This window comes from Podarcis cretensis (genome assembly GCF_951804945.1).
Source record: "Podarcis cretensis genome assembly, chromosome: 3".
Classification (NCBI taxonomy): Eukaryota; Metazoa; Chordata; class Lepidosauria; order Squamata; family Lacertidae; genus Podarcis; species Podarcis cretensis.
In genome coordinates this window covers 111971506-111986829 of record NC_137172.1, presented here as the reverse complement: position 1 = coordinate 111986829, position 15324 = coordinate 111971506, and the positions used below count along the sequence as shown (strand labels likewise).

The 15324-nt window shown below is 44.4% G+C and overlaps 1 protein-coding gene across 2 annotated transcripts in view; it reads left to right on the top strand.

The window, feature by feature from the left end:
* SLX4IP (SLX4 interacting protein) overlaps positions 1–15324 on the top strand; it is a 106311-nt gene that overhangs the window by 64501 nt on the left and 26486 nt on the right. The window contains exon 5 of one of the 2 annotated variants that reach the window (XM_079970172.1): positions 15049–15126. The exons of the other annotated variant lie outside the window; for it this stretch is intronic. Coding sequence (XP_079826298.1) covers positions 15049–15126 — 78 coding nt within the window. The remainder of the gene's footprint in view (positions 1–15048; positions 15127–15324) is intronic. 2 annotated transcript variants of the gene reach the window in all.

Here is a 15324-nt window from a genome sequence, read left to right as displayed (position 1 = left end):
ACCAAAATGGTCAAAGGCCTGGAAACGATGCCTTATGAAGAACGGCTAAGGGAGCTGGGCATGTTTAGCCTGGAGAAGAGGAGGTTAAGGGGTGATATGATAGCCATGTTCAAATATATAAAAGGATGTCACATAGAGGAGGGAGAAAGGTTGTTTTCTGCTGCTCCAGAGAAGCAGACACGGAGCAATGGTTCCAAACTACAAGAAAAAAGATTCCACCTAAACATTAGGAAGAACTTCCTGACAGTAAGAGCTGTTCGACAGTGGAATTTGCTGCCAAGGAGTGTGGTGGAGTCTCCTTCTTTGGAGGTCTTTAAGCAGAGGCTTGACAACCATATGTCAGGAGTGCTCTGATGGTGTTTCCTGCTTGGCAGGGGGTTGGACTCGATGGCCCTTGTGGTCTCTTCCAACTCTATGATTCTAGTTTTCACAACATTTTTACTTGCACTTGCAAATGCATTTGTGCATATCCATCCCATTCTCCTTTGCTCTGCCTTTCGCTCCCTCTGTTGCCTCTCCTGCTGTTCACATTTAAATTGTAAGTTCTTCAGGACGGAGGACTGCCTTTCTTGTTTGTTGCTTTGTAAAATGCCACACACACTGATGGTTTTACGGAAATAAACAGTAATAAGTGTATGTGCTGAGAGGAGTTGCCTGTGTGCCTGTTTTGACTGGATTATTACAGGCCTGGCTTCTTGGAAAGTGGGGCAACTAGTCTGTTTGCTTTCTCTTCCACACTTTGTAGTCCTAATTCACACTAATAGCAGACAAGATGGTAAACCTGTGTCTGGTCTAAACTGCTTCAGACCATGGTTGGGAGCTCATATGAATGGATCTGGCAAAATGAAAACCTCTACACACAAGAAGGACACTGACAAACTGGAACGTGTCCAGAGGAGGGCAACCAAAATGGTCAAAGGCCTGGAAACGATGCCTTATGAAGAACGGCTAAGGGAGCTGGGCATGTTTAGCCTGGAGAAGAGGAGGTTAAGGGGTGATATGATAGCCATGTTCAAATATATAAAAGGATGTCACATAGAGGAGGGAGAAAGGTTGTTTTCTGCTGCTCCAGAGAAGCAGACACGGAGCAATGGTTCCAAACTACAAGAAAAAAGATTCCACCTAAACATTAGGAAGAACTTCCTGACAGTAAGAGCTGTTCGACAGTGGAATTTGCTGCCAAGGAGTGTGGTGGAGTCTCCTTCTTTGGAGGTCTTTAAGCAGAGGCTTGACAACCATATGTCAGGAGTGCTCTGATGGTGTTTCCTGCTTGGCAGGGGGTTGGACTCGATGGCCCTTGTGGTCTCTTCCAACTCTATGATTCTATGATTCTATGATTCTAAAAACTAGAAAACTAGATGCTGGAGGAAAGAGTTCTTGACTCATGTTCTCTGTGACATACTAGTTTCCTGCTTGGATGCTTTTGAATTAAGTTTTATGGAAATGTTTTCTCTTCAGCCATGTAAAGTCCCAACTGCAGCCTGAGGAAGTACACTCTGGATCAGAGATTGCCAATCTTTTTGGACCAGAAGGAATTTTTCCTCCTACAAAGTAATAATCATAAATAAATAAAAATAAAAATGTGCACCCCACCACCAAGACCATTCCATCGTAACTATCCAACCTCCCAAAATTTCAACACCTCTTCTGATGGTTTGACCCCTTTCCATTTTAACAGTACAAATTCTACAAACAGCCTCCATATCTCCTCAAAACCATCTCTCCTACATATTCCCCGTCTTACCTTAATGGCACATTTTAATTTATCATTAATATCTTACACCTCTTTGTACCATTCTTCCATTTTATATTTGCTTGCCCCTTACACTCTCTAGCTACCCCAATTCGTGCAGCTGTCAATAATTTTGTGAGTGAGCCCTTCATAGCCTGCAAACCTTCCACCCCATCATAAATTGATAACAATGCTACCTCTGGACTTTCGGAAATTTAAATCTTGAGAGAAAGTGCTATGGTGCCAGTCACAAAATGGCCCCCATGGGGCGCCTGGCATGACACAAAACTGGAGAGACAGACGCCCCTGGCAACCATGGAAATCCAGCTATATCCTGCTGGTCCTTACTGCAGAGATCACTCCATATTATTCTGCACATTCACTAGCTCACTGATGTTGTTGTTGTCTAATAGCAGCAGGAAGACATTGTCCTGATCACACTGAGCTCAGTGGTGTAGTGTGGGTTGCCAGAGCCCGCAGCCACGCAGAAGGGGTGGGAGGAAGGAAAATGGACACAGTACACATGTGCATTCAACTGTGTCACCCAGGAGATCGCAGCCACAGAGATAAAAAAGAAGAGTCATTCCATTTTCTGGAGAGGTCACTTCCTGGTTTGCTTGGAGAAGCCTTTTTCAACGGAGCCCGGCAACAGAAGCACGCAACTATATTCAACACTGAGTGTTGAGATTTTGTTCCCTTAATCATTTTGTGCCTGGGGTAATCGCCCCATGGCCTTCTCAAACTACGCCACTGACTGAACCCCAAGTCAAAAGCAAATGCTCTTGCATCAGAATTTCATTGCAGAGAACCCAACCCAACACACATTTGCTGCAGAAGCAGGTAGTGATGTCGGGAGCAGCACACATTAAAACTCAGCCTCACTCCTCCGTGAACATGGCAATATGTGAGTGGCGCATGAATTGGGCTCAAATCCTTTCCCGTCCAGAACTCTCATATCCAGGGCCAGATTTAGGTTTGATGAGGCCCTAAGCTACTGAAGGTTATAGGGCCCTTTATATGTCCAGCTGTCCTTTGTCAAAAACAAATTGTTGCTGTTTTTTGTGTTGAATATATGCTGTATGGTAATTTATGGACCTAATAGGTATCTAAAGCCATTTGCACATATTGCCATGCAACCCGTCCATGCAGAATGTAGGCACCCTATACATAGAAATGAGCAAACCAGTGATATTTTAGGGAGCAGGCTAGCAGGCGGGGCCCATTACTTACATCATAGGAGCCTACACAACACAAAGCACTGTTACTGTATGCAGGTTTTATTTTATTTGTTTTTTATTTTATATTTTGGAAAGGTACATCCAGTTTTTTCCCCTTTAATTTTTTTGGGGGCCCCCAAGAGTGTGGGGCCCTAAGCTATAGCTTGTTTAGCTTATACGTAAATCCGGCACTGCTCATATCCCTTTGGTTCATCTCACTAGGTTTCCAGACAAAATTGCTGACAGCAAATAGATGTGAGAATAGGAAAAAGAAGAGTTTGGACTTGATATCCCGCCTTTCACTCCCCTTAAGGAGTCTCAAAGTGGCTAACAATCTCCTTTCCCTTCCTCCCCCACAACAAACACCCTGTGAGGTGAGTGAGGCTGAGAGACTTCAGAGAAGTGTGACTAGCCCAAGGTCACCCAGCAGCTGCATGTGGAGGAGTGGGGAATCGAACCCAGTTCACCAGATTACGAGACTACCGCTCTTAACCACTATACCATGCTGGCTCCTATATATCTATCCATTTCCACTCCCCAGCTACTTCTCGGGGCTATCTGCCACCAATTGCCCTGAGAGAAGATTGCAGGAGAGAGATTCAGGCAGGCAGGCTGCCCTTTAGGAGGGATTGTTGTATTTTGACATCATTGATTGTGATTTTGTATTTATACGAACGAACGTAATAAAGCACCCCCTTTCTCTGTTTCCCCTGCGGCTTCCCACCACCACCCAAAAATTGCTCCGAAAGTTCTTTGAACCCCAAAGGAAAGATTTGACGCAGGGTGCTATTGATGGTCATTGACCGTTCTCATTACCCACCCACCCCCACATTAGCCAAATATATGTCACAAGTCTCAATGGGATTTCTCAAGCGTTTGACCTGCTCTGGAATTTTTTACTGGGAGCAGCAGGCAAACTTTAAATGAAAGCTCTTTTCTGTAGCTTCCAGGCTTCGCTGTTGAAATATTGAGCGGAGAAAGATAATTAAGGGATTAGATATCATTAAACGTCCCGAAAATGCAGAGAGCTGGATTTGCTAGTAGGGATGCTAAATATTTATGTGCCTACATGGGCTAACAAATGTTACACTCTTAAAAGAAATTAGCCAGATTAGACAATCAAATCTTTTAGCACTCTTGCGAACTTCTGCTTCAACCAATTATCTTGTCTACTGTGTGTCACATTTTTTAATATATATATATGCTTTAGTTTTTAATGTATTTTTTCCAGATATGTGAGGTTTTCAGTCCCTGCAGCAAAGAAAAATGGCCTGTCTTAAAACATAACTGAGAAGCAAAGAACAGAGTATTTCTAATCTAAAATGACTGGGCGGTAAAGTGGGGGGAAATACATAAATTTTGGAACAGAGCAAACAATGGGATCGACACGTACAGAAATGTTTTGGATCACTGTGGGCCTCCTAAGGCCTGTTTTGTGGTTTTGAAGAAGGCTTTGCTGAATTCATTCGCGGAGCTCTTCAGCTGCCAGTTTTTGCTGGGAAGGGCACACCTGCCAGGCTATTCTGGATAACTCAGCAGCAAAAAAGGCATTTTCCCAGGCTCACCAGGTGAACGGTCTTTAATAGCCGTGGGAGACAGCTTTACGCTGCTCTATCTTGTGCTGCAGATTCTTGCCGTCAGCCTCATCGATGTCCAAGTCAACTTGTCAGGTACTGCCTCCGGAGGAGGTTGCAGGTGACCGGGCAAGTTCAGGGACTTGCAAAGCAAACCAAGGAGGCTGAAATACCACTTCCTTCAAAATGCTATATAAGGTAAAGGTACCCCTGCCCGTACGGGCCAGTCTTGACAGACTCTGGGGTTGTGCGCCCATCTCACTCAAGAGGCCAGGGGCCAGCGCTGTCCAGAGACACTTCCGGGTCACGTGGCCAGCGTGACATCGCTGCTCTGGCGAGCCAGAGCCGCACACGGAAACGCCGTTTACCTTCCCGCTGGTAAGCGGTCCCTATTTATCTACTTGCACCTGGGGGTGCTTTCGAACTGCTAGGTTGGCAGGCGCTGGGACCGAGCAGCGGGAGCGCACCCCGCCGCAGGGATTCGAACCGCCGACCTTTCGATCGGCAAGTCCTAGGCGCTGAGGCTTTAACCCACAGCGCCACCTGCGTCCCCCTCAAAATGCTATAATTAGGGGCAAAACAACACTACTTGCAGCACCAAGCTTAATCCAGCATGCTGTGGTTTCTGCGGTTAACTTAAAAATCTCTCTCTCTCTCTCTTGCATTTTTATTAAATTTTCTGCTTTACAAGTTAAAAGGTTGCTTAACAACCTTAAACTATCAATGACTTCCCTTCTTCTCTTTCCATGGTTCATTTTGCATAACATAAATCCCTGCATATTTTACATAAACTAAACCATTCATTATTCCATTATTACATCCATCAAAACTTATTTACACTGTTGAATTTATCTTAATGCTGCCAACTTTTTCAAGTGTACACTATTTTCCCCATATATTCAATAAACATTTCCCAATCTTCTTTAAACGTATGTTTTTCTTGTTCTCTTATTCTATATGTTAGGTCCACAAGCTGCATGCACTCCATCGATTTAAGTTGCCATTCTTCTTTGGTTGGGACCTCACTCGTTTTCCATTTTGGGGCAAACAAAACACAGGCCGCAGTAGTGACATACATAAATAACCTTTATTGACACCTGAGAATTTCCATCTGAATTATCCCCAACAAAAACGTCTCTGGGGTTGTTGTTTTTAAAAGTGCTTAAAAAATTTTTTTTCAATTCATTATGGATCATTTCCCAATACTCTTTTACCCTTTTATAGGTCCACCACATATGAAAGAACGTCCCCTCAACCTCATTGCCTCTCCAGCACTTATCTGATTCAGTCTTCTACATCTTAGCAAGCTTAATCAGAGTTAAATACCACCTGTAAATCATTTTCAGGTAGTTCTCCTTCAAGGAATGACATGCTGTAAACTTCATCTGAAGTTAACTCAAAAATATCGATAAGACCTCTGCTGCTGAGTTCTTGCCTCCTCCAACCTTCATTTCCTTGCAGATGGTGTTGTTTTAAATGGCACATCTCATTGACTGCTTCTTTGGCTGCATGGAACAAATACAGGGAACTGGACGCAGCAGACAGGCAGATTCTTAATTCCCCCACCCACTGCGGTTTTGTCTGCCAGTCACCTGATGCTGGGTGATTGGCACCTGTCAGTATTCCAAGGAGGCCACAGTAACTGCCAATCAGCTGGCCGGTGGTTGCAGGGTGTCCATTTGGAGGAAGCAGTTTGGATTAATACTGCCTCTTTGAAATGGAAAAAATAAGCCCCACTCAATAGTAGTTGATGGGGAGCTTCCTGCTTCTTCTGTTCCCAGTGAAGCTTCTGGTCAGAGATCCCTGCTTGCAGAGGAACAAACGGTCGTTCGCTTGAAGCTTCCAATTTATTTCTTTGCAGCTGTTCTATTGTACCTGCCCCTCAACCGAGGACATATGTTGAGGGAGGCAGGCAGGTGTGGCTCATAATAATATGAGCCAGGATAATAATTACCGGTATGAGCCAGGATGGGCAAGGATCAAGGAGACAGGTGGTCGGTTTCACTCGTCCAAGCAGCCTGTCCACATCCTCGGAGGTAATGGATTGGAATTGATCCCATGAAACATGACTAGACAGTACTCTAGCACTCTCCCGCCCTGGCCCTGCTCCCACGGTGGAGTCCACCTCTTTCCAAATCTGAGCGACTTTATCTGCAAAAAACTGCAAGATCGTTACAGAAGATCTTGAGAGCCCCGATAATGAAGGTGGGTCTGCTAAATTGTGAACCGCCTGAAAGAGTCTCCTGCTGCTGTTTTCTGCAGATGTAATAGAGGCAGTGAAGAAGGTCCTCTTTGCCATCACTATCACCACTTAGTAGTGTTGATGTTGAGGTCTAACCATCTCAGTGATTGTTTCATTGCCCTTAAAGGTAAAGGTAAAGGGACCCCTGACTATTTGTCCAGTCGTGGTCGATTCTGGGGTTGCGGCACTCATCTCGCTTTATTGGCCGAGGGAGCTTCCGTGTCATGTGGACAGCATGACTAAGCCGCTTCTGGTGAACCAGAGCAGCGCACGGAAACGCCATTACCTTCCCGCCACAGTGGTACCTATTTATCTACTTGTACTTTGACGTGCTTTCAAACTGCTAGGTTAGCAAGAGCAGGGACCGAGCAACGGGAACTTACCCTGTCGCGGGGATTTGAACCACTGACCTTCTGATTGGTAAGCCCAAGAGGCTCTGTGGTTTAACCCACAGCGCCACCCGCGTCCTTTCATTGCCCTTAGCCCTGGAGACCACGGGGCTGTCCAGATTCCATGAAATCAGAGAGGGCACTTCAGACCCAGATAGTCAATAGCCCTGGTTAACTCCGCGTTCCAGTGGGCCACCAGCAAATCAGCTGAAAGACCATCAGCATGAGATAAAACATCCCCTACTACTCTCTGGAAACCATTTAGGTCCATCCAAATCGGTCCCACTTCCCTGTAGAGTGGAAGTGTAGCTTATTAGGGGTTGCCTTGCGAGCCACATTGTGACTTATTTCCAACTGCTAATATAAGCATTTGTGGTAGGCCGGAGGCCCAAGGGGCAGGTGCCTGAGATGATCAGCTGACTGGATAGAGGGCCATTTCCTGCATCCAGTGGCCCCTAAAAGCTTATTCTACATAAGTGATTAATCTTCGAGGAGCCACAAGAATTTTGGTTGTGGCAGCTGCCATGGGCTAACCTGGCTAACCCTCAGGAATTTATTCTTTTTTCGAAATGAAAATGTTGCTGCCGCCTAAATAGAAACAGCTATTTTTAAAACAAAGAAAATGTTGGCACTGTCAGTTCACATTTAGGGTCTTTTGCATTCAACACACTAAAGACATAGGATGCGGCTGTTGATCAGCTCCTCTAATTTTTCTAATCTCTAACCACAGGGGTGTGAACAGAGTGACGAAGGCCTTTGTCTGTAGTTGTCATATCAAAGGCACTTTTCCAAGTGAAATTGGTATCATTTGAATGAGTTCCAACTCCCAGCGGAAACAATTTTTTCCTCCTCGTAGATCATACGCTTTTTCTCTCAAAGCTACATGCCGTGATGAGGAACTAGGCTTTAGGGAAACTTTGAATTTCTGTGGAGGTGTTTAAGCCTCCTAAAATAATGTCAGGATCCAGTCTTGGCTTATTGGCTCTCATCCACTACATTGCTGCTTCTAGGCACAGATCCATGACATGCGCAGCCTCTCCTGACTCAAATGTTACAGGGAAATAGAGCTGGGTGTCATCCACATACTGATGACACTTTGCTCCAACTCTCCTAATAGCCATTCTCAGCAGCTACATATAAATATTAAATTGCATTGGCAACAGGATAGGGCCCTTCAGCGCTCCAGTTGCCAGGGAGCCACCCCATGCTATTTTCTGGAACCATCCCTGCACGTAAATCCCCCCCCCCCAAAAAAATATTTTATTGATTTTCATAAAAGGTAAAGGTAAAGGTACCCCTGCCCGTACGGGCCAGTCTTGACAGACTCTGGGGTTGTGCGCCCATCTCACTTAAGAGGCCAGGGGCCAGCGCTGTCCGGAGACACTTCCGGGTCATGTGGCCAGCGTGACATCGCTGCTCTGGCGAGCCAGAGCCGCACACGGAAACGCCGTTTACCTTCCCGCCGGTAAGCGGTCCCTATTTATCTACTTGCACCCGGAGGTGCATTCGAACTGCTAGGTTGGCAGGCGCTGGGACCGAGCAGCGGGAGCGCACCCCGCCGCAGGGATTCGAACCGCCGACCTTTTGATCGGCAAGTCCTAGGCACTGAGGCTTTAACCTTTAGCGCATACAATTTAACAAATTCAGTTAAGTTTCAATGCCGTCTTTCCTTAATATTTTGACTTCCCATCTTTACTCCCATGATGTTTTGTTCAAATCCTTTATCTACTGCCTTAAATGTTATGCGGTAGTCTATTCAAAAGGGGCCTTTCATCTGATCCGGTTAGTTATAGATCAGTTAGTTTGCTACCTGTAATTAGCAAATTATATGCAAAGCATCTTTACAGTAAGCTTGTTGATTGGATAACTGATGAAGCTGTTTTTCCCAAAGAGCAAACTGGGTTTAGACAAGGCAGATCCAGTATAGACCATTGCTTTGTACCAGCCCATTTGATAGATAATTATGTTATGTATTTGATAGATAATTATGTTAAGAAATCAGGTGGTGTGCTATACGCAGCTTTCATTCATTTGAAAGTTGCATTTGATTAAATCTCTCAAGTAAGACTGTGGGATAAGTTGGATTCTTCAGGTATATATAAAAGATTATTGTTCTTGATTAAATGTCTGTGTAAAAACACTGGAGGAGACTCTTGAGAGTCCCATGGACTGCAAGAAGATCAAACCTATCCATTCTGAAGGAAATCAGCCCTGAGTGCTCACTGGAAGGACAGATCCTGAAGCTGAGGCTCCAATACTTTGGCCACCTCATGAGAAGAGAAGACTCCCTGGAAAAGACTCTGATGTTGGGAAAGATGGAGGGCACAAGGAGAAGGGAACAACAGAGGACGAGATGGTTGGACAGTGTTCTCGAAGCTACTAACATGAGTTTGACCAAACTGGGAGGCAGTGGAAGACAGGAGTGCTTGGCATGCTCTGGTCCATGGGGTCACGAAGAGTTGGACATGACTAAACAACAACACATTCCAGTACCCAGAAGTCAAGAGCTTAGTTCCAAGAAATGACCAATCCATAATTTTAATGGTAGGTTTATTGTAGCTGTGAGAGACAGAGTAACAACAGGACAACCCCCAGAAACCCAGAAGACAAAAGTCAGAGACTGATGTGCATTATAATGAGTGAAATAAGTATTTGATCCTTTTGCAAAAGATGACTTAGTACTTGGTGGCAAAACCCTTGGTGGCAATTACAGAGGTCAGATGCTTCTTGTAGGTGGCCACCAGGTTTTCACAAATCTCAGGGAGTATTTTGTCCCACTCCTCTTTGCAGATCCTCTCCAAATTAGTAAGATTTCAAGCTACATTTCTTCACGTGTAAAATTGAACTGCTGCAATACAAAATCTCTGATCCCTAAGCTTTTGAAATGGTGCAGGGGAATATTGTGAGCAATGGTATCCATAGCTGCTGAGACAGCCAGCCAGATTAACAGGCTCTCACTTGCCCATCTCTCTCCTGGACCAGGTCATCAGAACGACAAATGGCCTATTCGGCCCCCAAACCTGACCTCCCCAGGCAAAGGTGACTTTTGGAGCCAATGTATTAGTGAGGTCACACACAGAGCGGCAGTAAAACACCGCTCCGCAGCAACAGTTAAATATGAGTCAGTGTGTCATGGAGCTAAACACTAGAGATCCATGGGATATCTTTAATTACTACTTGTTCCTAATAGAGGTAAATCATGAATTAAGATGGCTCCATGCAGGTAAACTGCTAATTATTGCATTTTAAAGAGTAGTGTGGAAAGACATACAGTGCCTTCTCTCATCCATGTGGTTTGGGCAAGTCTTTAAATAAATGCAACGGCCTGGTTTGCGTGTAAGGTAAAAGGTAAAGGACCGCTGGACAGTTAAGTCCAGTCAAAGGTGACTGGGGTTGCAGCGCTCACCTCACTTTCAGGCCGAGGGAGCTGGTGTTTGTCTGCAGACAGCTTTCTGGGTCATGTGGCCAGCATGACTAAACTGCTTCTGGGGCAATGGGACATCATGACGGAAAACAGAGCGCACGGAAACGCCGTTTACCTTCCCGCCGCAGCGGTACCTATTTATCTACTTGCACTGGTGTGCTTTCAAACTGCTAGGTTGGCAGGAGCTGGGACAGAGCAACAGGAGCTCACCCCATCACGGGGATTCGAACCACCAACCTTCTGATCGGCAATCCCAAGAGGCTCAGTGGTTTAGACCACAGCGCCACCCGAGTCCAACAACTGGCATTTAGATCCATTGCTGCTTCCTACTGTGGATGCCGAGCCGAGCCGTCGTTGCTAGTAGCCACCAGTCCTGTCCTCTGTGAAGTTGCCTGTTCCTCTTTGAAAGCCATCAAAGTCATTGGCCTTTGCAGCTTCCTGTGGAAGGGAGTTCCCTTGTTTAACTCGGCGCTGCATGAAGAACTACTAGTGCACAGTGAGAAAACCACCAGCACATCACTCCTTCCTCTGTTCCTGCTGGGCTTCCAGTAACTCATCCATAGTTTACACACACGTCCCAAAAAAGCCATGAGGGGTAAGCCACGAACAGACTTTAGTTACAGCTTGTAGTTTGTTTACAACAGCATTTCTCAATTTAGGTTCCCAGCTGTTGTTGACTACAACTCCCATTATCCCTAGTAAGGAGGACCCGTGGTCAGGGATTATGGGAGTTGTAGTCCAACAACAGCCAGGGACCCTAGTTTGAGAAACACTAGTTTAGAGGATGACAAACCACAAGACTGTTGGTTTCTGCTCTCTTCACTGTGCAGCGAAAGTGCTTGTCACGAGACAGGTGTTTACATTCCACAGTCAATTGCTGTTGGAGTTTCTCACGGGAAAGGAGACTGGATGTGACGTACACTGGTTTCCTGTTTTTCACTGTTCACACTCAGTTCTCTCCGTGCTTCAGAGGGAGAGGATGCTTTCTCTGCTCTGGCAGAGGCAAGATGTTTTTCTGTAATCTACCAGCTTTGAAGTGTAAATAAAGTAATATAGAGTATGTGGCACGTACTCCTCATCATTCCGCTGTGCTTGGGACGCTGCAAATTCAACAAAGACCAGGTTCAGATTTACAGTGGTACCTCGGGTTACAGACGCTTCAGGTTACAGACGCTTCAGGTTACAGACTCCGCTAACCCAGAAATAGTACCTCGGGTTAAGAACTTTGCTTCAGGATGAGAACAGAAATCGTGCGGCGGCAGCGGGTGGCCCCATTAGCTAAAGTGGTGCTTCAGGTTAAGAACAGTTTCAGGTTAAGTACGGACCTCCAGAACGAATTAAGTACTTAACCCGAGGTACCACTGTAATGCCAAGGCTTGGCTCCTAGTATTGTACAGGAGGAGAAGGAGCAAAGCAACCACAATTTTCAGTAGTTATTTTCTTATCATTGCATATATTAGAGATAAACTAGGAGATTTGGAATGACCTTATAAGGAAGGTAGATTTAGAGGTGTGAGGAAAGGAGACAGCAGGGCAGATAGATCGTCAAGATGGGGGGAAATATGGGAGAAATGTACCTTGGAAATGTTAAAGAGATCTTCTTATATGCCACGATTGCAGCAAGAGTTCTCGTTGCGGCAAATTGGAAAAGTGACAAAGTCCCGTCAAGATTAGAATGGATTCAAAAATTGGCTGAATATGCGGAATTAGATAGCATGTCAGAAAAAAAAAAAAAATAAACCAAAACAGGTATTTATCTCAAAATGGGAAGTTTTTAAAATATATTTAAAAATAACAATTGTAGTCTAAGGTTATTTGCAGCATTCGAATAATTTCAGTAGCAGCTGTAAGAATGATGTAAAACCTATGAATGGATCAAGGGTAATTAAACTTGAACAAAACTAGTCATGTAATGGCAGTGAACAAATGATACAGAATCTGTAATAATAGACGGGAAGTCTGGTCGATAGAAAAAGACCACTTTTATTTTATGATTTGAAGACTATTAGTTGATGTATCAATTCCCTTCTTTTTTGTTTGGTGGTGATAGAAATTTGCTTTCTTTTTCTTTTTGGTGTGTTAAAGTGAATGATAACAATCAAATCTTTGAAAAGAAAAAAAGAAAGAAAATGTTGTCCATAGGAATAAAAGAAAATTGTTATAAATTCATGGTATTTAACACCAGTCAGATTAAATCAAATAAACAATGAATATTTGGTGTTATGTTGCAGGGGATGCCAGGAAACCGGGAATTATGTTCATGTGGTGGGGGTGTAAATATGTACATTCTTTTGACAAAGGGTGTTTAAGGAGATAACAGAAATCACTGGGTTAAAGCTGACTGAAAGCCCAGAGGTAGCATTGTTATTAATTTACGATGGGGTAGAAGGTTCACAGGCTAGGAGGGTTTGCTCACAAATTTATTGACAGCTGCACGAATTATTATAGCCAGGAAGTGGAAGGGGCAAGGTGAATCTAAAATGGAAGAATGGTACAAAGAGTGTGGGATATAGCTATTAATGATAAATTATCATATGCCATTAAGGTAAGACAGGGAATATGCAGGAGAAATGATTTTGGGGAGATATGGAGGGTGTTTGTAGAATTTGTACTGTTAAAACAGAAAGGAGTCAAACCATCGCAAGAGGCGTTGAAATTTGGGGAGGTTGGATAGTTAAAATTGAATGGTCTCGGTGGTGGGGTGCACATTTTTATTCTTATTTATGTATGATTATTACTTTGTCAAAATAAATATTTTAATAAAAAATAAAAAAATAAGGATGATTTATAGCAAGTGTCATACCTTGGGTTACAGATGCTTCAGGTGGCGTTTTTTTGGGTTGCGGACCGCCGAAACCCGGAAGTACCAGAATGGGTTACTTCTGGGTTTCGGCGTTCGTGCATGTGCAGAGGTGCTAAATCGCGCTTTGCGCATGCGCAGAAGCAACGAATCACAGCCATGTTCAAATATATAAAAGGATGACACATAGAGGAGGGAGAAAGGTTGTTTTCTGCTGCTCCAGAGAAGCGGACACAGAGCAATGGATCCAAACTACAAGAAAGAAGATTCCACCTAAACATTAGGAAGAACTTCCTGACAGTAAGAGCTGTTCGACAGTGGAATTTGCTGCCAAGGAGTGTGTTGGAGTCTCCTTCTTTGGAGGTCTTTAAGCAGAGGCTTGACAACCATATGTCAGGAGTGCTCTGATGGTGTTTCCTGCTTGGCAGGGGGTTGGACTCGATGGCCCTTGTGGTCTCTTCCAACTCTATGATTCTATGATAGCATGCGCAGACGCAGGTTGCGAACACTGCGGGTTGCGAATGTTGCAGGTTGCGAACATGCATTCGGCACAGATCACGTTTGCAACCCAAGCATCTACTGTACTTACTTTTCAATACAGTTGAAAAATATGAATACAGTGGTACCTCGGGTTACAGACGCTTCAGGTTACAGATGCTTCAGGTTACAGACTCTGCTAACCCAGAAATAGTACCTCGGGTTAAGAACTTTGCTTCAGGATGAGAACAGAAATCAGGTTGCGGCAGCGGGAGGCCCCATTAGCTAAAGTGGTGCTTCAAGTTAAGAACAGTTTCAGGTTAAGAATGGACCTCCGGAACAAATTAAGTTCTTAACCCAAGGTACCACTGTAGTGTAATACTATAAAGCCCATTCAACCAGCATTTACTATGTGTCATTCACCTTGTTCAGATTAAACAGTTTGCAAAAGAATTAAGGCCATGGATGTAGTATATACTGTGCAGGAAGGAATGCAACTTATAGCTGGTTGTTGAGCATTTGCCACAGCAATTGCATCTACAGTCAGACCTTGTTCTGCGTCTACAGCAAACCCAGAAGTACTGCAACAGGTTACTTCTGGGTTCATCACTTGCATAATGCGCAGAAGCACTAAATCGTGCCACGCGCAGATGTAGCGCTTTCACGTGCGTCATTTTCGGCTTGCGGACGGGCCCCCGGAATGGATCCCATCCACAAAATGAGGTTTGACTGTACTTTGCAAACAAACATTTGAGCCTCCCCAAGCATCTGAGACCAGAGAGGAAAAATTCTCAGTGCGGGAAATACAATAGTATGGAGAAGTGGCTATCCCTTTGTCCAAGCCATCCTTAGATGCCACAAGGGACATTTCCAGTTTGAGGAAAGAAGCAGACGGATTCACTGCTTTTTGGCCTACTTTAAAGCTGTACAGCAAAACACATATTTTCGTTTTGTTTTCAGTTCAGGCTTCTTTGGTAGCTAGGATTAAGTTGCAGTCTACTCTGTTGACTTTGTGGATTTCTATTTTCTAGATTTTTGGAGAGGCATATTCTGATAACGTGCTACTTGTGTGAAAGCAGCACGAATCAATAAGCCTGTCCAGGTGATTTGTGCTTATATGTGATGGCCATTGGCTTTAAACAATGAAAAAAATCTATTGATGGCTGTCCTCGTTTTTGTTTTTTATGTTGCAGCTGGCGACTTTCACATTTCAGCCTACTTTGTCAAAAGATGGACGAATCTTCGATGTATTACGGGTCGGCACCATGGTGGTAAGCTGTTTGTTTAACACTTTGGAGAAAGCGAGTGATGGCAGGAGAGGTTTATTTACAGAATGGCCAGACTAGCAAATGTATTATGAGGCAGTCTGTTTGTGTTGGTTAAAAGAATGGATTACACTGGAGAATGCAGGCATCCTGAACTTAGAAGGCCATGATTTCAAATTCAGCGGGCATGCATGTCTTTGGCAT